Here is a 25,817-nt window from a genome sequence, read left to right on the forward strand (position 1 = left end):
GGGGTTCCTCCACCCAAGTTTTGGTGATGACAATCAGGTGACTGTTTTCTAGCAGCACAGTAGCTTCCAACTCCTCCTGGTTATTGCTCCTGCTGTGTGCATTCGTGTAGAGGCACTTCAACTGGGCTGTTGGCTGCATCACTTTTAGTGGAGTGCCACTTGTTTCCCTTGAGGTGTTTCATTAGAGTTCCCTTGCTGGCTTCTATTGACCCAGATCACCTCCACTGGATTTTAGCTGTGCTACAGTGTCCCAAACACATCTGGGCAATAATGCCAGAGCCTCCTCGTCTTCAGACTAAAAAACCCTTGTTACCTCACCAGTTCCTCTTAAGACCTGTTCTCCAGGCCCTTCAGCAGCCTTGTTGCCCTTTTCTGAATATGCTGCAGCACCTCAATGTCCTTATCATAGTGCGGGGCCCAAAACTGAACATGGTATTCAAGGTGCAGCCTCACCAGTGTGAAGCACAGGGTCACAACCACTTCCCTACTCCTGCTAGCCACACAGGCCAGGATGCTGTTGGCTTTCTTGACCATCTGGGCATACTGCTGGCTCATGTTCAGCTGGCTGTCAACCAGCACCCCCAGGTCCTTTCCTGCTGGACAATTTTCCAGCCACTCTTCCTTGAGCCTGTAGCACTAAGGGGGCACAATCTATGACCCAGGTGAAGGACGAAAACTTCGCAACCGACAAATGCTAAAACAAATACCTCAGTCTGCAATAGCACTTCTACTAAAAACATCATAACACCTATAACCTATCAGCCCAGAGGTCCATTTAATGCAGGCTACTGTACTTCAATAACCACCACCAATGGACTTGTGAGGATCACAGCATGTTAGGGGTTTGAAGGGACCTCTAGAGATCATCAAGTCCAACACCCTTGCCAGAGCAGGACTATGTAATCTAGTGCAGGTCACACAGGAATACGTCCAGAGGGGTCTTGAAAGTCTCCAGAGAAGGAGACTCCACAACCTCTCTGGGGAGCCTGTTCCCCTGCTCCATGACCCCTACAGTAAAGATGGAAAAGTGTAAATAGCTGAAGCATATAACAAGCTTCTATCATGTTTTCTTCTACAGTTTTCAACTCAGCAATTTCCTTAGATGAGGAGGTGTCTTTGTTTCAAGATAATCTCAATGTTCTGTACAGTCACTGGAGCTCCAGTGCCATCATCAGCTGATGGTGAACATTACTTCTCTGATGTTAAGGTCTAGGCAGCCACACATTCAGTCCATCCACACTCCCTATTACATCACTCTCCCAGCTCTATTTACACATATTGTGACATTTGAAAATAAGAGATTTATTTTTTTCTTCAGTATTTATTTTTTACCTTGACATCTTGTTCTTCAGAATGCCAACAAGCCTCAGAATCACATAATTATTTTTCAGAATACAGAATGCCTCATTGATTTTAAAAGCAATGTTTACACCTAAACTGTTACTTACATGTCCTGACTGAGCTGAATTAATCATGAATTCATGATGAACATATGTCCATGAAAAAGAGAGTATTGCCTTGAACAAACAAAAAGGCGTTGGCTAAAATGTGCAGTAATTCCTCTTTAATGACAGGAAACTCCACTTGCAGATGCAGCCAGAAGACTGGTCCTTGGCTGGGAAAACAGTTAATATAATAAGATCATGTTTCACTGATACCACATAAATGAAACTTCTTTTTTTCAGGTGCCTGTAGAAACCAATGCTGTCAATGTCACTGTTTCAAATGTAAATCCTATGTCTTCATACATTGTTCAGCTCAGATGTATAGCCAAGAATGGTCTTGACTGTGTTTGTGTTTGGAGTAAAGAGATTTCAGTCCCTCACAGTAAGTAAAACGTTGTTTTGTCCTACTGGGAACAAGCACAAATGTGAAAGCCTTTTCAAATCTTGTATCATATGAAATAGCAGTGTCAGATACTGCTGAAAATATGAAAATCAAATGGATTCATATGAGCATGTTGTCTCAGTCCAGAGAGGGAAAGAGACTCAGTTCTTTTGAATATTCCCATGTTATGAAATTAGAGGCACAAACGAGGCCAAAGTATCCACGGCGAGGCTATTTGTCACAAAAATAAAGTGGATGGATCAGAAGGAGAGAGAGAGAATAGCGAGTGAGAGCGAGGAGAGGGAGAGAGAAGAGGAAAGGAATTGTATTACCACACCCCTCACCCCCCAAGACATCTTGAGTCTGTGGAGGAAGGGTGTTGCAGCTTTGGATGTAGAGGAGATATCGTGGCTGTGCTGTCCTCTGAGCAGCCTCTTCAGCTCCTTGAGTTGTAGCAGGCAGAACTTAGGACACGGAGAAAGAGTTCCTCTTGGTCTGCTTCTTCCAGGCTACATGGTGATGTCTCTGTCATTTTTTCTCTCCTGGTATTCTCTCCATTTTTCTTCAGAACAGCATTGCCCCGGTCTTTTCCTTCTCTAATGTTTTTCTTCTCAGCAGCATTGTCCAGGTCTTTTCCTTCTAGGTTTTCATTCTCCTGAGCCAGTAGTTGCTCAGGTCTTTTATACAGTTTTTAGGTATGTATATTCCAGAGAGTATCAACAGCAGTGGCCTCTGCCCATTATTATTTCCAGGGCAGCTGCAGTCTGGTGAGCAATCTTTATCTATGCACCTTCCAGAGAGTTGTTCCAGTGGCTTCTGCCCGATACACGTCAGCTGTTGTCTGGGCCAGCAGCAAAGGTGATTTTATCTTTGTTGAGTCACATCAAGAGAGACAAGAGTTAGTCCCTCACACATGTGTCTCCATCTTTTTCCATGTTTACCAGAGCTCACAGAGAAGCCAAGAATATCATACAATTCAACTACAGAAATCTCTCCAGGCAGAAGAAGAGTTCTTCTGAAGTGGGAGGTAATGTTCCCTTTGAGTCTGAGTACCTTCTATTATGTCCATGCTATTCATTTATTACTTCAGAGAAAAGAAAAAAAAAAGAAAAAGAAAAAAAAAAGGGGGGGGGGGGTGTTGGGGAAACCTGTCTGTATAAGCATATAAGCAAAAGGCTTTGAATCTAGCATTCTGCTTCAGGACTCACTGAATTTGTATGATGGTGTTTTAGGTGATAAAGGAGCAGGGGAAAACTACGCCAATTTATAAACTTGACAAATTATTAAAACAGTAACCCCTGGGCTCAGATTGATTGATTAGAATAAAGACTCTTTCCAACTTGCATTAAAAATTGGTGTGCCTCAAGTTTGTCTGTTAGAATTAAACATTCCTTGAAAGATCCTCATAAGTCTTTAGTGACATACCTTGTGTTTCACAGATTCCTAAGGTACATTTATATTCTTGAGATCAAAAACTTTTAGAAGAGCTTGGTAAATATACAAAATTTACTTATCCAGAAGTGCAAATATATTATAATCAGGATGGAAAAATAGCCTCTGACTTGTGAGAACAGAATCTAGCTATGGGCTTCTCAATGGCATTTAAATTTCAAACCTCTACCACAGAGGCATACCCCTTCTGCAGCAGGAGTCATTATCAGCTGACTACAGCAGGTCAGTCAGTCTTAACAGTTTACAATTTTTTTTGGTGAGAAATAGAGAACTGACAGTCTTGCATGTATAAGTGGCCCAGAGGCAATTGCAATGAGCAATGAGTTAACAGGGGTGTTTATATGGAAGCTAATTAATTCTATCTGATTTCTGAGAGAAAGAGCATCTGTAAACTTGAAGAAGTTTTCCACAAGGGATGTATGTGGCAGAAAGGACAGAAGCTGACAGAATTTTGAAATATCAGGTGGAAAGTTTTGTATATAACCCATACATTTTTGTTAAGAGGAAGAAAAGACAGAGCAAATCTCATCTGATAAGAACAAGAGATCCCCTTTTACCCTTATCTCCTGACAAGGCAGCAAAGCTGTAGAATAGAATAGAATAGGATAGGATAGGATAGGATAGGATAGGATAGGATAGGATAGGATAGGATAGGATAGGATAGGATAGGATAGGATAGGATAGGATAGGATAGGATAGACCAGGTTGGAAAAGACCGTCAAGATCATCAAGTCCAACCTATCACCCAACACTATCTAACCAACTAAACCATGGCACCAAGTGCCTCATCCAGTCTCTTTCTAAACACCCCCAGTGATGTGACTCCACCACTTCCCTGGCAGCCCATTCCAATGGCCAATCACTTTTTCTGTGAAGAATTTCTTCCTAGCATGCTGTGATGGCTTCACCCACCCACATCAAACAAAAGCTTGGCTGAAGTCAGTCAGAGAAGCAAAATGGAAAGCTGTATTTTACAAGCAATAATGGAATGCAATGACTATGTACAAAAATAGGTATTTACAAAGAGAAAATGGCACAGAAATCCTTCCTGGACAGGAGGACACTGCCCCTTGCCCCAACCCCACCCCCCCAACGCATCCATCCCTTTTCCCTCTGATTAATTAGAAGAAAAGAGAAAAGGAGAGATGTTAGGGGAAATCCAGTTAGTTCAAAAGTGTCATTAGAAAGCTAGTAATGTTTATCTCAAGGTCATTATATGATAAGCAGTTTCTGTCCAAGAGCAGCATGCATGCCAGCAGAAAGAGACAGAGTGAGAAAAGAATGTAAGACCATAAAACTACATCCCATTCATCTACCAATGAAAATTAATTTTGAACAATTTTTGTTTTCCTTTTTACACCAACTGTAGCTCCTAGCTTAAAGGCACAACCTAAACGGTCACACACCCAGCCTAAACCTCCCCTGGTGCAGCTTGAGACTGTGTCCTCTTGTTCTGGTGCTGGTTGCCTGAGAGAAGAGACCAACCCCCACCTGGCTACAACCTCCCTTCAGGTAGTTGTAGACAGCAATAGGTCTGCTCTGAGCCTCCTCTTCTCCAGGCTAAGCAACCCCAGCACCCTCAGCCTCTCCTCATAGGGAATGTGTTCCAAACCCCTCACCAGCTTTGTTGCCCTTCTCTGGACTCGTTCCAGCAAGTCAACATCTTTCCTAAACTGAGGGGCCCAGAACTGGACACAGGACTCAAGGTGTGGCCTAACCAGTGCTGAATACAGGGACAGAAATAAATTATTCCCTTTGTGATAAAGCAGTAGAAAGTACATGCCAATTTAAATGTTAAGCTAAGAGAGCAAATTATTCTCCATCTAAATGCTTTTAAAAAAAAAATTAATTAAATATAGTGCCAGAGCTAGGACCTTTTATTCAGGATAACGCACAAGTCTATTATGAAAAATAAAGGTCAAGTCTGGTTGGCTTCAACAAACATAAAAGGGACAGAGGGAAGACATTCATTTAGTAATTATGTTAAAAGTAGATAAAGAAAATCTTTGGCTCTGCTGCCTTACTTGTTTAAGATGCTCTGAAACAAAAGAGCTCAAAACTGTTAGAGGCTAGCCAAAGCTCCTCTGATTTTGCTAACGCTCTGTGAGTAGCCTCTACACAGTTTGGATCAACAAGCACAAGATCCATGGCTTCAGCTCTAAATCCCCAAACAAGGCAGTGTCTACTGCTTTCATGGCTGCAAATAATAGAGCACATCCTTCCACAGGAAGAACAGTGCTAGCCTTTTCCAGTCTCATTTTGCTAAGATAAGAAAGCTAAATTCTACTAGTTCTTCTACAATAGACCTCATTTTTTCCTATATCCTAGGAATTATTCCTCCAACATAGAAATCTGTTCCAGTTTCAAAGTCTGTTGAAAGAGCCATAGCACTTTTCCCTCAGCAGCTTTACAAGAGCTTCAGATAATGGCAATAATTCTTCCCTTCCTATCTTGGGAAAAATAGCTGTTTCTATTTTAACAGGTCCCAGCTTTACCCTAAATCCCTCTCAACACATCTTTGCTTGTTAAATTACTGAATGTCATCCAATTACATAATTTAGATAAGTCAATCTTCCACCTTTGTGGTGTCTCCACACTGATATTTTTTTCCTAATAAGTAATAATCAAGGTTGATATAAGAAGTAATCCTTTTACAAGTCACAGGCCTTCATGTATTGCATTTGATTTCGACTTAGACTGTAAGAATTTCTATTTCTGTGCACTCATTTTTTAGTCTGGTGTGATGTGAAATAACAAATGAACCATCCCTCCTAAAAATTTCTATCAATAGATATATATGTAGTTTCACAGTATCACAGTACATTAGAGGCTGGAAGGGACCTCAAGAAATCATCAGGTCCAACCCCTTGCCAAAGCAGGATCACCTAGGGTAGTCTGCACAGGAATGCATCCAGGTGAGTTTTGAAAGTATCCAGAGAAGGAGAGTCCACAACCTCCCTGGGCAGCCTGTTCCAGTGCTCCATCACCCTCACTGTAAAGAAGTTTCTCCTCATGTTGAGGTGAAATCTTCTATGTATAAGTTTGAACCTTGTCTTATTAGTGTGCGCCACCAAAAAGAGCTTGACTTCCTCTACTTGACGCCCACTTTCAGCTATTTATACACAGTGATGAGATCCCCTCTCAGTCTTCTCAAGACTAAATAGCCCCAGGGATCTCAGTCTCTCTTCATAGGAAAGATGCTTGAGTCCCCTAATCATCCTCGTGGCTCTCCATTGGATTTATTCTCAAAGAGACAAGATGCCTAACAGAGCCTAGTAGATAGAATAGAATAGAATAGAATAGACCAGGTTGGAAGAGACCTTCAAGATCATTGTGTCCAACCTATCATCCAACACCACCTAATCAACTAAACATTGCAACCAAGCATCCTGTCAAGCCTCGCTCTGAACACCCTCAGCGACAGTGACTCCACCACCTCCCCAGGCAGCCCATTCCAATGGGCAATCACTCTCTCTGTGTAAAACTTCTTCCTAACCTTCAGCCTAAACCTCCCCTGGTGCAGCCTGAGACTGTGTCCTTTTTTTCTGGTACTGGTTGCCTGGGAGAAGAGACTAACCTCTGTCTGACTACAACCCCCCTTCAGGTAGTTGTAGACAGCAATAAGGTCACCCCTGAGTCTCCTCTTCTCCAGGCTAGGCAACCCCAGCTCCCTCAGTCTCTCCTCACAGGGCTTGTGTTCCAAACCCCTCACCAATTTTGTTGCCCTTCTCTGGACATGTTCCAGCAAGTCAACATCCTTCCTAAACTGAGGAGCCCAGTACTGGACACAATACTAACCAGTGCAGTGTACAGGGGCAGAATGACCTCCTTTCTCCTGCTGGCCACACAGTTCCTGATACAGGTCAGGATGCTATTGGCCCTCATGGCTGCCTGGGCACACTGCCAGCTCATGTTCAGCTTACCATCAAACAGCACCCCCAGGTCCCTCTCCACCTGGCTGCTCTCCAGCCACTCTGACCCCAGCCTGTAGCTCTGCATGGGGTTGTTGTGGCCAATGTGCAGAACCCGGCACTTGGATGTGTTAAATCTCATGCCATTGGACTCTGCCCATCTGTCCAGCCTGTCGAGGTCCCTCTGCAGAGCCTCTCTACCCTTGAACAGATCAACTCCTGCCCCCAGCTTGGTGTCATCTGCAAATTTACTGATGATGGACTCAATGCCCTCATCCAGATCATCAATAAAGATATTGAACAGGATGGGGCCCAGCACTGATCCCTGGGGGACAGCACTAGTGACCGGCCTCCAGCTGGATGTGGCACCATTCACCACCACTCTCTGGGCTCAGCCCTCCAGCCAGTTCCTAACCCATCGCAGTGTGCTCCCATCCAAGCCACAGGCTGACAGCTTGGCCAGGAGTTTGCTATGGGGGATGGTGTCAAAGGCTTTGCTGAAGTCCAGGCAGACTACATCCACAGCCTGCCCCACACCCATCAGGCAGGTCACCTGATCATAGAAGGAGATCAGGTTGGTCAGGCACGACCTGCCCTTCCTAAATCCATGCTGGCTGGGCCTGATCCCTTGGCCATCCTGTAAGTGCTGTGTGATTGCACTCAAGATGACCTCTTCCATAATCTTGCCTGGCACTGAGGTCAGGCTGACAGGCCTGGAATTCCCTGGCTCATCCAACTGGCCCTTCTTGTGGATGGGCACCACATTGGCCAGTTTCCAGTCATCTGGGACGTCTCCAGTGAGCCAGGACTGCTGAAAAATGATGGAGAGCGGCTTGGCCAGCTCATCTGCCAGCTCTCTCAGCACCCTGGGATGGATCCCATCTGGTCCCATGGACTTGTGGGCATCCAAGTGATTAAGCAGATCACCAACTACCCCATTCTGGAACAGAGGAAAACTATGCATCTCCCTGGCTCCTTCTGCCAGCTCTGGAGGCCAGCTGTCTGGAAGACATTCTGTCCTGCTAGTAAAAATTCAGGCAAAGAAGGTGTTAAATAACTCTGCCTACTCCTCATCCTTTGTTACAATGTTCCCCTCCGTGTCCACCAAGGAGTGGAGGTTGTCCCTGCCCTTCCTCTTGCTATTAATGTATTTATAGATGGACTTTTTGCTGTCCTTCACAGCAGAGGCCAGTCTAAGCTCCAAATGTGCTTTTGCCTCCCTAATTTTCTTCCTACAATACCTAGCAACATCCTTAAACTTTTCATGGGTTGCCTCCTCTTTCTTCCAAAGATGAAGATTCCCAGAGGCATCAATTGCAATTAAACACTTCTCATTAACTTTCAAGTTCCTAATTATGAGGGGTATGTTCCAGTGAAATGTAGAGAACTTTACAGCTGCTTTAATGCCTGTTATTACTAATTGGATACATATATCTAAGTTCTCAATTAAGCAAAACACTTAATCCTGTGCTTAAATCTTCTCCATTTAAGCAGGCTTAGTTTTAAGGAAATGCTTCATTTCATTGATTCCTAATAACCAATTAAAGCAGTATGATTTTAACCTTATCACTAAAGATGATGTTTTGTTTATACCTCTTAGTTATATCCTACACAGGACAACATAATATTTATAGAATAATAATCTTTTTTTCTAGGCAACACAAAGTGAGAACATCCTTGGATATTACATCAGCATGGAAAGGATACCCAACAGTTGCAGGGATTCACCAAATCGCATCATTCTAAAGGACAGAGAAGTTCTTCTAGATGTCTCCATGGCTTATTATAGAATTCGTATTTCTGCCTTTAATAAAGCAGGAGAATCTCCACAAGCCATCTACAGTGTCCCAGACTTCTCTGCAACAGGTACTTACTTACCTTATCATTCATTCACTAGACCAGTGGAGAAGTTTCATGAGCAACCCCTAGGCTACCTCCTGACAATCTTTGGGATAGAGTCAAGCATTCTTTTGACTATTTATTAGGCCGATATTTTTGCACCGTGCAAGTCAGTATTCTTTCTTAAGAAAGGACTTGCAAAGAATTTAAGGCTTCTTGTTTTCTCGAGCTGGCCACATACCTGTGTGTTACATCTACCTATCAAAAGGGCTTTCAGAGGATACTCCAAGTTAAGCAGATAACAGCTGTTTAAACAAATTTCACAGAATTATGTGCAAATCTAAGGGTTTTGAGCTAAGCAGCTGTTTAAGAGACCTGCTACTATATCTATCATAAATTACTGGGACAATACTTGCATTAAGTGTGTTCCCAAGATAAATTCTTACTCAGCATGCACAGCTCTTCCTCAGCTAGCACAGCCATTTCCTGTAATTTTATTTTATTAGTTTCCAGACAGGAGATTAAATGGAGAATTTTGTCTGGCTGCCACAAGTTCCACTTCTTACCATAAAATGATAGATTGCTCTTCTCTACTCTTAGTTTGTCAGAAGGTCTTTCCTAGTTTGATACTCTGTCTTTTAAAGTGTCAAGATGTTTAAGATCCTTGTAGAAAATGTGATGTGGAATTTGAAATTATGTAGCTATAACACATAATTATCTCCTCCTTCTTCCCCAGGTCAGCACTATCTCACAGTTACTTCACGTATAGCAGATAACAGCAGCACACAGCAGATTATTTAGCAATGTCAGCCTTCATATTTGTTGGGCTTGGAACAACCATTTGGCCTTTTCTGGCTGTAGGAAGTTAAAGGTCACAAACAACAGTGAACACTGGAGCTCCCAGAGATCATTGCGAAGTCCTAGATGTTACATTTCCTTTACTGACATGCCAGTGTAAACCTTGCTATATACTAATCACCAGCAATGTTAACTACTTAATGAGTCATCATACAAAACTAGCAAAAGACAAAAAGGAAGAGAAGAGTAAACTGCTTTCCTGTCTGTCAGTCTCTAACAGTGTATTTGTTCACAGACTTGCCTGGCCAAATCCATGTTAAACCCTGGGGAACTCATGCAGTTGTCACTTGGACTCCAGAGTACAAACCAAAATGTTTTGTGGTGGACTGGGGCACTGGTAAAGAAGATATGCACATGAAAATAGTAACTACAGCTATTGGAAATTTCACACTAGGTAACAGCAACTGCTTCATCTACTTATAGAGACATTAATTCATTTATTGACTATCTGGGGTTAGGGAAGGTAGGATTTCATCATGTTTAGGAGCAAACTGAAGATCCAGAGAAGAGCAACTCTTATTTTTGTCTAGCACATCATCTAATTGTTAGCAACACAAAAGCAGACAAAAAGCAGAATTTTCAGTGGGGTTCTTCTAGTCACAAGTGGTCAAAAAAGCTAAGCTAAGCTAAGCTAAGCTAAGCGACATTTGTCTTGTCCCTAGGTAAAGTTATCTTTAAACATAAACTGCTCTGTTACAGTTGCCCACAGATTTTTTTTAATTTTTAATTTTTTTTTAAATCCCAGGGGCTGTCCTTGTCAAAACCTAAGTCCTCAATTCATTCTTCTTTCCAAGCTAGGCTTGATGAGCTGCAGCCAGGGATGACTTTACAGAATAGTCATTGAAAATGTCTTGGCTTTTATGTACAGCAGAGAACATTAAGCTTCAGAGTTATACAAGTGAATGCACTGTTTTCTTTGGTCATTTTGCAACACCTGCACTGCTATGTTACCTCAAAGGGGTTTTGCTCATTTTTAGACATGCCAGCTAAGGGGGAAATACCTGTCCTTAAGCTGAGATATCTGTAGCCACTTTGGTTCCTACTCCTTCAGCAGAAAAAGCTTTCCAGAGGAAGATTACAAGGAGATCTGTCCTCTTTCAAAAGCAAACCCATGTTGTGTCTTGTTCTTCTTTTGAAATGGTTTGTATTAAGCATCTAGAGACAATGAAAAAAGATGCATGTATTTTGTACAGTCTGTAAAAAATCACACTGTGCTTTGAGTCTCAGGAAGTGAAAACCACACACATAATGTTGTCTCTCCTCCCCTTCTTTATCATTTCTAACCTTTCAGTAAACACTGATGTACCTTTGTTTTCCAGACAATTTTCAGCTGTATAAGTTGTACAAAATAATGTTGCATGCATCTGATGTGTGTCAGTGTGACAGTTTCATGAAACATGAAAAGACTTTTGGAGTGACCCACTTGTACTCACTTGAAGGAGGTATTCCTCTCCTTGTCTTTTATATTTCTTCTCATGTCCTATCTGCAGCCACAAAGGAATCCTACACAAAGTTTCTTTACCAGATGACTTGTCAGCATTCTTCACTTAGCATTGGCTTTCACTCCAGCAGTTATACACTGGCAGTGAATGACCTAAATGTTGTTCCTTTCTGACATGCTCATAGAAAAATTATTACACTATTGCTACTATTACTATGCTATTGCTACTATTACTCTAACTAGTAGTAGTAGTACTATTAGTAGTAGCACTATAGTTATTACTGTTACAGTTTTAAAAGACTATGCTTAACAGTAAATAAGAATTAGATTTTTCCAGAGGATTCAATCCAGGGGCTGGACAATTACATTTTTGTCTTAAGAGGTTGAGCAAGTAAGTAGCAGAGATGAGTTTATTTCATTTCATTGTCTCTGCAAATTTCTATATAGTTTAGGAACACACAGAGCATTTCTCTTTTTTCTGCTGTTCACTTGCTTGCTTCCCTCTGTCTCTGTTTCCTGACCTTGGTGCCTTGGCCTGATCGTTTCTTGTTTAAGCTGTGGTAAGAACTGACCAAGACAGGACAGAGAGAAATTGTTAGCTGGTTGTCTATGGCCTCTCTGGGCTTTTGTGTCCAGGGTGGTAGGGGTGAGAAGAGCTGAATTATGGTACAAGGGGCTATTTCTGATGTTATTGAACTGTGAATATACATAAATATACCTTGTATATGTTTGTTGCCTCTTATCATTTCATATCTACTTCATTTTTGTAAATATAATTTCATTTTTCTTCCAAAATTTAGTGTGGCAAATTTATTCTGGGAGTACATCTCCAATTTGTTGGGGTGCAAATCCAGCCAACAACAATTACCATTATTATTGTTACTACTGTTATTAGTACTATCATTATTACTATAGTTGTTACTCTTGTTACTACTGCTGCTAGTATTGTTAGTAGAATAATTATTATGTTGTTATTACTATTACCATTCCTGTTATCAGCATTACTGTCATTATTGCTAATATTACTATTATCACTATTAATGCCATTTCCAAAATAATGGAAAGAAGATCTTGGAATTACTACTCTGTACAGCTGAAATTTAACTTTGGCTGAAGTCAGATTGTCCAATATCAATTCAGTAGTGTCTCGTATTGCAAGCTGAAATGAATACAGCTGCATCTGTTAGAGTAAAAGTATTTCTAACAAGACAGTTGCAGTTTCTACCTACTTTATTGTTTCTCAGGATGAGGGTTTTTTCACTCTATACGATTTCTCTTTTCCACACTTTGTGATACATTTATGACAACTAGAATCTAGGAAGCACTTAGGTTTTAGTGTTTTGTGTCTATTGCATAAGCATTGGTGAAGAACTTAAAAGTATTATCTGATTAAGTTCCTAGGACAGGTCCCAATAATGTGACCATTCTGAATATCACAAAGCATTCTGCACTTGTGAAGTGGACTGAAATAGCTGCTGAAGACTGTTTGGGTTTTCTCCAGGGATACAGAATCAGCTACACAGATTCACTGACTACAAAGTCTCTGGGTAAGTGACCATTGTTCAGAGCAAAGTAGCAGCTCAGAGTCACAACAGAGAAAATTAGTGAGCGCTCTTGCAGCACACTACTGAGTTACTTAGATTTCTGAGGGAATGTAATGCTCTCAAAGGGGAGCTCCTGGTTAGAGTTTGCTAGAGTATGAATACCTAGAATTTTCTAGAGATCACCTGAAATTAATTATTGTTTAAAAAAAAAAAAAATCCTTCAAACTTACATTTCTGAGACTGCTGCAAAATTCTCTAGGAACACTGAATGGAAGATTTATGCTTTCAGTATTTCTGAGGTATTAAGATACTACTATTAAATACTTTTGCATTTCATTGCAACTCAGCAAATCTTGGCTCTGAGTCCTTCTATAACACTTACTGTTTTTCTAACTCCATTAGCAGGGAATACAAGTTTTTATTTTTGCCTGTTTTCAAAGACACTATTATAAATTTGATGTTTAGAAACACTTTCTAAAATTGATAGCTTTTGTGTGTAACTACAATGGATGAAACAAATACACATTAAAAAAATATTTCTGAGCTCCAACTGCTTCTGTTTTTTTACAAAATAATTTTAAATTAAAAGAAAAAAATCCCCATCTTCTTCCAATAAACATTTTTCTTCTGTTCTGCAGTGAAAAATCTTCTTCCTATAAATGATAATATATTAACTTTGCAAATATGGGCTTTCAAATAAAATTAAAGACAAGCTATGGGAGACAGATAGCACCTAACCACCCAACAAAGGAGAATGACAAAGATTTTATAGTTCATGTTGACTTGTGCCCTTACAGGGTCATAAATAGTAACAAAAACTTCAAGTACACAGCATTAGCAGGAGTTTGACACCCTCTTCAGGGGTGGCTCTATCGCACTGCAAATACCTACCAGCACAAGAGGAAGTGTGCAGACTCAAGGGAAGCATCCAGGACTGAACTTTTCTTTCTGCCCTAATCAGTCAACACAATGGTGACATGACACCTGATTGGCATGTTTTCGAGGAAGAAGAATTTTATTCAGAAAATTAGGGGCAGGAAGCCTGTAAGCTACAGCACCATTTCCACTTCTACACAGATCTTAAATTTGCAGTGTCAAACTTGGAAAGTAATTTCTGCCATGTTAAAGACAGCTACAGCATTGCTGACTGCATTATTCTGGTCATGGGAAAAGCTACTGAACCATCAGAAATGTTGAGCTGAAAGATCTCCAAAGTAGGGGAAGCAGAATGCACAGCCCTTTTTCTATACTGAATGTTGAGTAATAGCACTGGTATTAATCAAGGTGGATAACTAGTGACTAGTGTAGTAAGGGTAAAGCATGTGATAGGGTCTAGTCCTTATGTCATCTGTTACAGCCAACATGGAAACCTCTGTTCAATGTGTTAACTGCATTTTCTTGACACACAGTATAAAGATCCTTCTGCACTCAGCACCTAAGCATGCCTGGTATGTAAAAAGCTCATGCTTTTTACCTCTGGATTTAAAATGTGCATAGGTATTTTGGAGAAATCCTGTACCTGTCCAAAGAAATCTGCAGAGTGTGGTTTCCTCCAGCTGTAGGTTAGGGCACAGAATTTTTTTCCTTTTCCCTAGTCAGCTATGGTGATACAGGCTCAGCTGTCAGAGTTGGTCTAACAGTCTCTTCCCCCAACCCCTCTTGCCTTTTAGCTGTTACACTCAACTCTTCAACCACAAGTTACCGTCTTACTGGACTGAAGGCAAAAACCATCTACCATGTGCAAATTTCAGGATTCACTAATGCTGGTGAAGGCCCTCCAACTCGTTCACAGTTTTTCAGCACTCAAAAATACGGTACCCTGGTAGCTAAGATATGTGTTACCCAGCATCAAGATTCACTTTATGTACTATATATGGCATTATAATCTTATCCTTTCCTGTTTTCTGAGGAGTAACAAAGTGCTCTTGCACAAGATCTATTTTTCAGTCCTTGGTTACTGACAACAAACACAAAATTGTTCCTTTGTTAGAGGCAAGCCATGCATCACAGGGCAACTTAACCTGTATTTCATTACCTAACGTGCAGGGAAGACTTAGTTAGGGTTCCTCATCTCTGAAACATTTTCTCACCTTTTGACTATTAAGATATTATATATCTTTCTTTACTGCTAATTGTTATCATAGATTTCAGCAGCTTAAATATTCTGCCTGTGAGCAGTTAGGTCCAGTAGTCTTTGCTCATGGCAAAATCTTGAGCAATTATATAAAACTGGTTTCCAGTTAGACACCAGAGCCATCAGCGGGGGAGAAGTATCTGTTGCTTGTGACAGCAAAGCAATGTATCTTTTGTTCTCTCATAATTGAAATGTATTTTCCATAACAGGTCCTGCAGTTCACTGACAAAAGTTTGCTTTTTTCTTAAGTGCCTAGACCCACTAAGAAGACCAATGCAGTTACATGTATAAAGTTTAATACATTGTAATCACATAAGGTCGGTTAAACATGGATTCTCAAACATTTTTAGAACCTTATCACTGTAGTAGACTTTTTGTTTGTTTGTTTGACTGCTTCACTCAATTTAAGTTTTCTGAATTGCAGAAGAACAGATTAAGATGACATCATCAGCCACAGGAAAGTAACCTGTGGAATTAAGGTGAAAGTACAGAAATGGCTTCTCCCCATACAGCTTTTACAATACATGAAGGAAATACAAACACAAACAATTGAATAGCCACTGTGAAGCAGAAAGAAAGAGGAAAGAAATTAAAATACTCCTTGAAGTCAAGAAGGTTTACACCCCCTCTCCTCCCTGTGGTGAAATCCTTTCTTCCATCAACACAAAAAATTAGTGTCTCCACTGTAGGGCTTTATTCCATGCATTCTTCTGAATATGTTTGGATAGGATTTGATTTTTCAGGAAAATAACAACAATGTAGAGTTAATTTAATGTAACTTTTTTTAAAAGTCAGGTAATTACATTTAATTTAAGCATTAGCTTTACTATTTCCATTGGTTTCTTTGTCATAAAAGCCTTTTGGCAAATGCAGTTTGTATCAGCAACGCAGTCTTATACTGATCACAATTTCCTGGTGCTATTTTGAAGCTTTTAATTTAGCTGTCTGTACAGGATGCCTCAACCACCACTCACTCTTCACATCACAGACTGCTTTGGTGCCTGCAACAGCAGCACTACTCTTACTGCCTTAGCACTTGATCAACCCTCATTAACTTTTCAGTCACTTTACCTCCTTTGGGATGGTGGTACACAAGTGAGATGTGAAGGATGCCACCTACCAATAACACTAACCATACTATTGTCATCAGGACCAGGTATTATCTTGCCAAAGCAACCCCAAACCCTACTTGTAAAAGCCAAAACGGATTAAAAGTCAATTTCAGTCAAATAGTTTCTTATTAAGTTTGAACTGCATCAGAGTAATGAACCATTAAACAAGCCAGAGTTCATGCAATAGCAAAGGGAGTAGGAATACTTCTTTCATTGTAAAACATTTATCTTTGGATAGTAGATTTAAGAATTCAGCAGAGAGAGAGAGAGAGAGAGAGAGAGAGAGAGTGAGTGAGAGAGAGAGAGAGATACCTAAAAATTCAAACCCAAAAGCTTCTGACCCTCAGAGATCCCAGGTCTTGCTTAAAATAAATTTCACTTACAGGAATCCCAGAACTTGTGTAAAATTTGATTTGACTTCTGTTTGCAGTATGTTTCTTGCAGAGGCAATATAGCATTTCTACTCTTGATACCACAGGTCTGATTCAAACTCTGTTTCCCCACCAGATAAAGGAGAATTTGAACATTTTGTGACTGGCCTTTGCTTTGGCATGATGTTCTTTCTGGGTTTTGCACTTCTCACTTGTTTTCTGGTGCATAAAAGGTAAGAAGGTAATACTGACTGAAGTTGTGAGCAGTTCTTCATTGTTGCTTAACACGTTTCATAGCACTGAGTCTTTTTTTGTTGTTAAAGCAATGCAACACAAAAAGTGCACAAGACAAAGGCCATCCATTGAGTCTCCTAAGCAATTCCCTTTCTAGATTTTACAATAAATTGCTCTATATCTCATCTAACCCATTTGACAAGAACTTCTAAGACCTAAACTGAAGTTTTGGCCTAGAGTCAACTTTATTGTCTTAAACATAAGATCATACTTCATTGTCTGGGCCCATTAGGATAGAATTATTTAAAAGAAAAAAAAACAAAAACCACCAAACCACCACTGGAAAACCAGCATACAGCAGCCCAGTGTAACACTACAAACTAACAATTAACTATGAAGTAGTATTGAACACATGGAACTAAGATGGAGGATCCCAAGGATCTTTTCATCTCAATTACCCACTTAGTATGTAAAAAATTACTCAGCCACACACCCATCTTCATAGGATCAACAAGATGATCCAGTAATTCTACAGCCTCAAACCACAGGGAGAGTAATGGGCTTGTATAACCTCCCAGAGACTCTCACAGTAGCACTGATTTTTAATTATTAGTATTATTTTTTCCTATGGAGCTGAGTCACTGGCCAAAGTTCAGAAGGGTGTGCTCCAAGAGCAACTGCTAAAAGGGAGTTTTCTGTTAAAAAATGCAGAGGGACAGTCTCCCTTTGCTCCCACAGGTGCTCATCATAAGCAGTGAGAAGCAACAGATGTCTGCAGGATCAATCAGCTCCACAGAAGCTCTTCAAAATTCCCACCCTCTTCAACTGCTGCCCCTCTGCAGCAAAATCATAACTGGCTTCTGCTAGTCTGGGACCACCATCCCAAGGTGGCAGGAGTGATGGGCAGGCTACAATTACTGTCTGTCTTCTCAGGAAAGTTCAGGGAGGACAGTGCCTGGGTAGTGCCCATGGTGGGGTTAGCCCAGGAATTCTACAGAGCATAGCAGATTGCTGCTCCTGGTGCAAAGTTGGAGCTTGAAAAATGGGGCTCTAGTGAAAGGTCTGAGGACATGTAGCCAGCTGAAACCCACTTGAACACATCAACTGGCAAACAGAATGTGCATTGAACAGAAGTAGCTTACCCTTATTTTAAGGGAAAATAAACTTCAAAGTAAAAGCCCATGACCAAATACTTACTAAAACAAGCTTCCTCCTATGTGTCCAAGAGTCCTCAATGAAGATAGTGGTTTTGTGGAAATAATAGTGAATTAATAATATACAATAACATACAGAAAAAGCTCCTGTCACAGCTCCTTCATCCTTAAATAAAGATGCAAATTATCACTAAATCAGCATTTTAGTGTAGACTGTCAGGCTTGGTGTTCAGGTTTTAATTGGCATTATTCATAATAGTCATTGAAGAAGATCTTGCTTTGATGGTCGCAAAAATACTAATAAAATGTTACTTACAAATGGCCATTAACTTACATGCATAGGAAATGTCACTCATTTAACCTGACAATAAATTTAGAATGTTTTTTTTCAGGCTGAAAAAGTCATTCTGGCCCAGGGTACCAAGTCCAAGAAACAGCAGTGCCCTCCAGGATATGGCAAGTACTCTTTTCATGGTGTGAGAACATACAAAAGAGAGATCTTTCCTACCAAATAATCAATATTAATCAATAATGATAGTTACTAGTCTTTTCACACTTCACCCTAGTAAATGTCTAACAATAACAGTTGAGAAGTTAGAATAATAGTAGAAATATAGAATGGAGGAGAGTTGTTTGGGCAGAGGCTGTATACACTTTTTAATTTAAACAGCATTCTCGGGCTTTTTTGAGAACATTATAGAGCATATTTAAAGGTGTGGTTGTTAAAACAAAGCAAAGTTGAAGGAGGGGAGCTAAAGGCTTTCAGTTTTTCTATCCTGTCAGTTTTCACCATTTGGAACTGATTATAAAGTATAAGTTACTCAAAACTCACAGTAATGCACCATGGCCTAATTCCACAGAAGTTGCATAGTGGAGACCATGTATATGGTATTTTCTGGAATCCATCTCTCACCTCTTTACTCTCTAACCACTTCAAGAGGAATCCAGAGACTCTGGAGGTTTCTAGACAAGGAGCACCTAACAGTCAACAGACATCAAGGGTCAGCAGTATGTATAAATTTTGCCCACAGCTTTCTCACATGCTTTGGCAAGGAATTTGGTACCTGAATTTCAGAATTGAAGCACCTGGAAATCAGCTGTTAGAAAAACGCTGCTAGAGACCATGTTGCCTGTTAATCGACTTAAGTGCATCTTCTTACCCTTCAGTCTCCCCTTTTAAACTAGTTTTTACTCCAGTTTTGCTTGCACCACATACTGAAACGTGTCCTCTAAGACACCTCAGTTTACCTCCCAAGTCTCAGCCTTGTGTTTTTGTAGCAGGAACTTGTACTGCTTTCATTTTCACATCTCTTTGATTTTTCTGGCAAGCTTGAACTTAATCTGGCAGTTGTAGATCTGAATCCTTAAGGCAGCTTGCCAGCCTTTACAAAGCAGACTTGTGTCTATTTAGAAGAAGATCAGGCGGAAGCTGGAGTATGTCTACAAGCCAAACACTGTCCAGATCTGTAACACAGAATGAAATCATCAGCAATGAAATTTCCTGGTCCTGCTTGTCACACTATTTCTGATATGGACTAGGATGCTGTTTGGCTTCTTAGCCACTTGGGCACACTGTTGGCTTCTCTAGTTCTTTTACTGCTGGGCAGCTTTCCAGCCACTCTGCCTGTACTGTTGCATGGGGTTCCTATGACCCAAGTGCAGGAGCTAGCACTTGGCCTTGTTAAATATCATACAATTGGCCTTAGAACCTCCGTCCAGCCTGTCCATGTCTCTCTGCAGAGCCTTTCTACCCTTGAGCAGTTCAGTACTCCCTTCCAGGTTATAGTCATCTGCAAACTTATTGAAGGAGCACTCAATCCCCTCATACAGATCATTGATAAAGATATTAAACAGAGCCAGTCCCAATGCTAAGCCCTGGGGAACACCACTTGTGACTGGCCGCCAACTGAATTTAACTCAATTCACTACCATTCTTTGGGCCTGGCCATCCAAACAGTTTTTAACCCAGCTAAAGGTCCACCCATCCAAGCCATGAGCTACCAGCTCCTGCAGAAGGACCTGCAGAACACTGATATCACCTGGCACTGACATCAGACTGACAGGTCTGAAGTTCTCCTGGATTCTCCTCCTGGCCCTCCTTGTAGACGAATGTCACATCTGCTAATCTCTAGTCAGCTGAAACCTCCCTGGTTAACCAGGACTGCTGATAAATGATGGAAAGTGGCTTGAAGAGCAGTTCCACCAGCTCCCTCAGTACCCTTGGGTGTATGCCCCATAGACTTGTGTATGTCTAAGTGGTGCAGCAGGTCACTAACCATGTCCTCTTGGACTGGCCCATCCTCAGTTCTGGCTCCCCAATAAAAGAAGGACATTGAGTTGCTGGAGCAGGTCTAGAGTAAGGCAGAGAAGTTGCTGTATGGTCTAGAGAACAAATCTTATGAGGAGCATCTGAGGGAACTGAAGGTGGTCAACCTGGAGAAGAGGAGGCTGAGGGGAGACTTCATTGCTTTATACAACAACCTGAAAGGAGGTTGTAATGAAGTGGGTGTTGGTTTCTTCTTTCTAGTATCAGGTGACAGAATGAGAAGAAATGGACAGAAATATACCTCCAGGGGAGGTATAGGAAAAAATTCTTTAAGGAAAGAGTGGTCAGGTATTGGAATAGGGTTACTAAAAGACATGGTGGAGTCACTGTCCCTGGAAGCGTTCAAAAAAACACATGGACATGGCACTTTGGGACCGGGTTTAATGGCCATTGTGGTATTAGGTTAACAATTGGAATAGATGATCTTAGAGGTTCCAACCAAAACAATTCTATGATAATTTGATTCTAAACTCTATTATTGTCACAACTGGAGAGACAAAGAACACTGCTAGCACTCCTGATCCCTTAAACAGTTGTCAGATAATGTTCTGGGGGAGAGCAGAAAAAGCTTTATGTGAGTAGACAATACAATAAGGCAGTTACCAAGTCTACTGCCTAGAAGTAATCTGACCTTATAAACAACTCCTGAAATGTGGAGAAAGATATTCTACAAATGAACACTGTAAAGTGGAGCTAAGAAGTAAATCCTCTTATATTCCATATATTTATTCTATTTGTAGGTTGTTTCAAGAATGAACAGGTTAGTTGAGTAAGAATCACAGAATCACAAAATGTTAGGGGCTGGAAGGGACTTCAAAAGACCATCTAGTCCAACCCCCCTGCCTGAGTGGGATCACCTATATCAGGTCACACAGGAACACATCCAGGTGGGCTTTGAGTATCTCCAGAGAGGGAGATTCCACAATCCCCCCGGGCAGCCTGTTCCAGTGTTTCATCGCCCTTACAGTGAAAAAATTTTCCTCATGTTTCCATGGAATTCCCTATGCCACAACTTCCACCCATTGCCCCTTGTCCTGTCATTGGGCATCACTGAGAAGAACCTGGCTCCATCCTCTCAGCACTCATCCTTTATGTATTTATAAACATTAATGAGGTCTCCCCTTAGTCTCCTCTTCTCCAAGCTAAAGAGCCCCAGCTCCCTCAGTCTCTCCTCATAAGGAAGATATTCCACTCCCCTAATCATTTTTTTGGCTGTGCAGTAGTCTCTTTCAAGCAGCTCCCTGAGGCATAGAATAGAATAGAATAGAATAGAATAGAATAGAATAGAATAGAATAGAATAGAATAGAATAGAATAGAATGGAATGGAATGGAATGGAATGGAATGGAATGGAATGGAATGGAATGGAATGGAATGGAATGGAATGGAATGGAATGGAATGGAATGGAATGGAATAGACCAGGTTGGAAGAGACCCTCAAGATCATCGTGTCCAGCCTATCATCCAATACCACCTAATCAACTAAACCATGCAACCAAGCACCCTATCAAGTCTCCTCCTAAACACCTCCAACGATGGTGACTCCACCACCTCCCTGGGCAGCACATTCCAATGGCAAATCACTCTCTCTCTTCCTAACCACCAGCCTAAACCTCCCATGGTGCAGCTTGAAACTGTGTCCTCTTGTTCTGGTGCTGGTTGCCTGGGAGAAGAGACCAACCTCCACCTATCTACAACCTCCTTTCAGGTAGTTGTAGAGAGCAATAAGGTCTCCCCTCTCCTCTTCTCCAAGCTAAGCAACCCCAGCTCCCTCAGCCTCTCCTCGTAGGGCTTGTGTTCCAAACCCCTCACCAGCTTTGTTGCCCTTCTCTGGACACATTCCAGCAAGTCAACATCCTTCCTAAACTGAGAGGCCCAGAACTGGACACAGGACTCAAGGTGTGGCCTAACCAATGCAGTGTACAGGGGCAGAATGACCTCCTTTCTCCTGCTGGCCACACTGTTCCTGATGCAGGCCAGGATGCCATTGGCCTTCTTGGCTGCCTGGGCACACTGCAGGCTCATGTTCAGCCTACCATCAACCAGTACCCCCGGGTCTCTCTCTGCCTGGCCGCTCTCCATCCACTCTGACCCCAGCCTGTAGCTCTGCATGGGGTTGTTGTGGCCAATGTGCAGAACCCAGCACTTGGATGTGTTCAATCTCATGCTGTTGGACTCTGCCCATCTGTCCAGCCTGTCGAGGTCCCTCTGCAAAGCCTCTCTACTCTCGAACAGATCAACTCCTGCCCCCAGCTTGGTGTCATCTGCAAATTTACTGATGATGGACTCAATGCCCTCATCCAGATCATCAATGAAGATATTGAACAGGATGGGGCCCAGCACTGATCCTTGGGGCACACCACTAGTGACCAGCCACCAGCTGGATGTGGCATCTTTGCTGGATGTGGCCCTTCTTGAACTGAGGGGTCCAGAATTGGACACAATCTTCCAGATGTGTCCTCATTTGGGCAGAGTAGAGGGAGAGGAGAAACTCTCAACCTATTCACCACACCCCTTCTAATACACCCCAGAATGGCGCTGGCACAAGAGCAGATTGCTGCCTCATGGTCAACCTAAGGTAGCAGCTCTTGACAGAAACACAAGCAGCCTGGAATGGATACAGGTCCCTCATAGGAGATGTAAAGTAAAATCCTCCTGGCTCCTCTCACCTTCCTAGCTGCCCTTGCAAAACAAATACGGGGCACTGGAAGTTGAGGGTGAGGTGATTCTGATGACAGAAGACACACCATCTGAGGCGTTGCTAGGTCATGCAGAAAAAAAATTGGAGAGTTAAATGCCCATTTAGAGCTTAAACTGGCCTCTGCTGTGAAGGACAACAAAAAAATCCTTCTACAAATATTTTAATAGCAAGAGGAGGGGCAAGGACAACCTCCACTCCTTGGTGGACACAGAGGGGAACATTGTAACAAAAGATGAGGAAAAGGCAGAGGTACTTAACACCTTCTTTGCCTCAATTTTCAATAGCAGGATGGGTTGTCTTCTGGACAACTGGCCTCCTGAACTGGCAGATGGAGTCAGGGAGCAGTATAGTTCCCCTGTGATACAGGAGGAAGTAGTTAGAGACCTCCTAGGCTGCTTGGACCCCCCACAAGTCCATGGGACCAGATGGGATCCATCCTAGGGTGCTGAGAGAGCTGGCAGATGAGCTGGCCAAGCCACTCTCCATCATTTTTCAACAGTCCTGGCTCACTGGAGAGGTCCCACAAGACTGGAAGCTGGCCAGCGTGATGCCCATCCACAAGAAGGGACTGAAGGAGAAGCCAGGGAATTCCAGATCTGTCAGCCTGACCTCAGAGCCAGGCAAGATTATGGAACAGGTTATCTTGAGTGCAATCACACAGCACTTACAGGATGGCCAAGGGATTGGGCCCAGCCAACATGGATTTAGGAAGGGGTTTAGCAACCTCATCTGCCAGTTCTCTCAGTACCCGTGGGTGTTTCCCATGGACTTGAACACTTCCAGGTTCTTCAGGTGATCATGAACCTGATGGTTATAGGATGGCCAAGGGATCAGGCCCAGCCAGCATGGATCTACAAAGGGTATGTCCTGCCTGACCAACCTGATCTCCTTCTATGACCAGGTGACCCATCTGGTGGGTGTGGGGAAGGCTGTGGATGTAGTCTGCCTGGACTTCAGCAAGGCCTTTGACACCATCCCCCACAGCAAACTCCTGGCCAAGCTGTCCGTCTGTGGCTTGGACAGGAGCACTCTGTGCTGGGTTAGGAACTGGCTGGAGGGCTGAGCCCAGAGAGTGGTGGTGAATGGTGCCACATCCAGCTGGAGGCTAGTTACTAGTGGTTACCAGGGATCAGTGCTGGGCCCCATCCTGTTCAATATCTTTATTGATGATCTGGATGAGGGCATTGAGTCCATCATCAGTAAATTTGCAGATGACACCAAGCTGGGGGCAGGAGTTGATCTGTTCAAGGGTAGAGAGGCTTTGCAGAGGGATCTTGACAGGCAGGACAGATGGGCAGAGTACAGCAGCATGAGATTTAACACATCCAAGTGCCAAGTTCTACACATTGGCCACAACAACTGTAATCTAAAGCAGTGACACATCCCATGGTACAAAGTGGCAGGAAAAACTGGAGATATTCGGTTGAATCAGCACACAGAGGCCAGGAAAATGAACTATGGAGACTAACCTGTGAGGTAGCCATTCCATCAGTATCTTGTTCTTCACATTTAGACCAGATACTTCAAAGATGGTGATGATTCTTCTTTACCTGTAAGTGCTTCTTTCAGACAGTTCACCCATTTGGTAGGTGTAGAATTTAGGCTAGTGTTCATAATAAATATGATAATGGAGGGTACATATCACAGAGGTCTTTATTCAGAAGAAGTTAAAAGCTGGCCATGCAGAGCTGTCTACTCATTCCATTACAAAAGAAAAGCAGGGGCATTTTATGTGGGATTGATAAGATTTCAAGGAACAGCATATTCATTTCCAGGTCAGAATACAAATTGTAAGAACAAAGAAATGTAAAAAGCAAACCAACCAACCAACCACCAAAAAATCCAAAACAACCAATAATGATTTATTTTTTGCAACATAAACTACTCCAGAGCAACTGAGGAGGTTAAAAAAAAAAAAAGCTAATATACCAGAGAACACACCAGCCACACCAGCTCTCACCCTGGCCATAGTTTTAAAAATTTTGTCTCAAAAGTGACCAAAACCTGCAGGACAATCCAAGTGGAAAAGAAGGATGTTTTGTTAGAAACTGTTGACAAGATCACAGGATGCTGGAGGTTGGAAGGGACCTCTGGAGATCATCGAGTCCAATGCTTCCCCTTTTTTTATTTTGTAAGAGAAAAAAAATTATTTACTTTTACAAAACAGACCAAGTATGTGGATGATTTGGGGAGGTGTCCTAGGCATCTGTGGAGGTCAGCACACTGAGGCTGAGGGCATCACAGAACCTCTGTGCATCCAGTTCCACCATTTCACAAAGGGATTTGTCATCCTTGCTTCCTGGCTCACAGGAAGCCAGGAAGCCACTGTTCACGTGTCCAGTGAAAGGTTTGTGGTCTTCCTGTCCACTGTGTTGCACAGCACAGATCCATCTTTGGAGCTCACACAGTCCTCTCCAAATATGTTGGGATTTCCAGAATGGCTGTTTTGACAGTGTCTGCATAAATGTCATTAGAAGGATTCACCACTCACTCAAGGACCACCATGCCTGGCTCCTGGATCACAGTAATGTTTTTGAAAACTTTCAGGGCCAGTTTTTGTTGGATTTCTATTTCTTCTACATCTCCTGTAAGTTTCTGTAGCTGGTGGCAGAGCAGGTGTGCTCATTGCCAGGTCTGTGCAATTGGAGAGGTCACATGGAGAAAGGATGTGATAGCTAAAATTTCTTTTAACTAGGGTTACAGAAAATCTCTGTCCTGGCTTGATTTTTTTTATCAGCTAAAGTTCCCATCACCTTGGCAAGTTTTTCACCTCTGAGGTTCAATGTCACAGTTCCTACGATTGTGAGCTTCTATATGAACTTCATCATCTCAGGCTGCGCCAGGGGAGGTTCAGGCTGGATGTTAGGAAAAAGTTCTATACAGAAAGAGTGATTGCATATTGGAATGGGCTGCC

At 42.1% G+C, this 25,817-nt stretch overlaps 1 protein-coding gene across 1 annotated transcript in view; it reads left to right on the forward strand.

Annotated features, from left to right (window-relative positions):
• Positions 1-25,817, forward strand: part of LOC128899513 (interleukin-6 receptor subunit beta-like) — a 42,927-nt gene that overhangs the window by 15,964 nt on the left and 1,146 nt on the right. Inside the window, exons 6-14 of the mRNA XM_054178937.1 lie at positions 1,686-1,827; positions 2,772-2,854; positions 8,846-9,056; positions 10,123-10,281; positions 11,207-11,329; positions 12,723-12,875; positions 14,543-14,686; positions 16,626-16,722; positions 18,270-18,333. Of these exons, the coding sequence (XP_054034912.1) occupies positions 1,686-1,827; positions 2,772-2,854; positions 8,846-9,056; positions 10,123-10,281; positions 11,207-11,329; positions 12,723-12,875; positions 14,543-14,686; positions 16,626-16,722; positions 18,270-18,333 (1,176 nt within the window). The remainder of the gene's footprint in view (positions 1-1,685; positions 1,828-2,771; positions 2,855-8,845; positions 9,057-10,122; positions 10,282-11,206; positions 11,330-12,722; positions 12,876-14,542; positions 14,687-16,625; positions 16,723-18,269; positions 18,334-25,817) is intronic.

Source organism: Dryobates pubescens, chromosome Z, assembly GCF_014839835.1.
Source record: "Dryobates pubescens isolate bDryPub1 chromosome Z, bDryPub1.pri, whole genome shotgun sequence".
NCBI classification, from domain to species: domain Eukaryota; kingdom Metazoa; phylum Chordata; class Aves; order Piciformes; family Picidae; genus Dryobates; species Dryobates pubescens.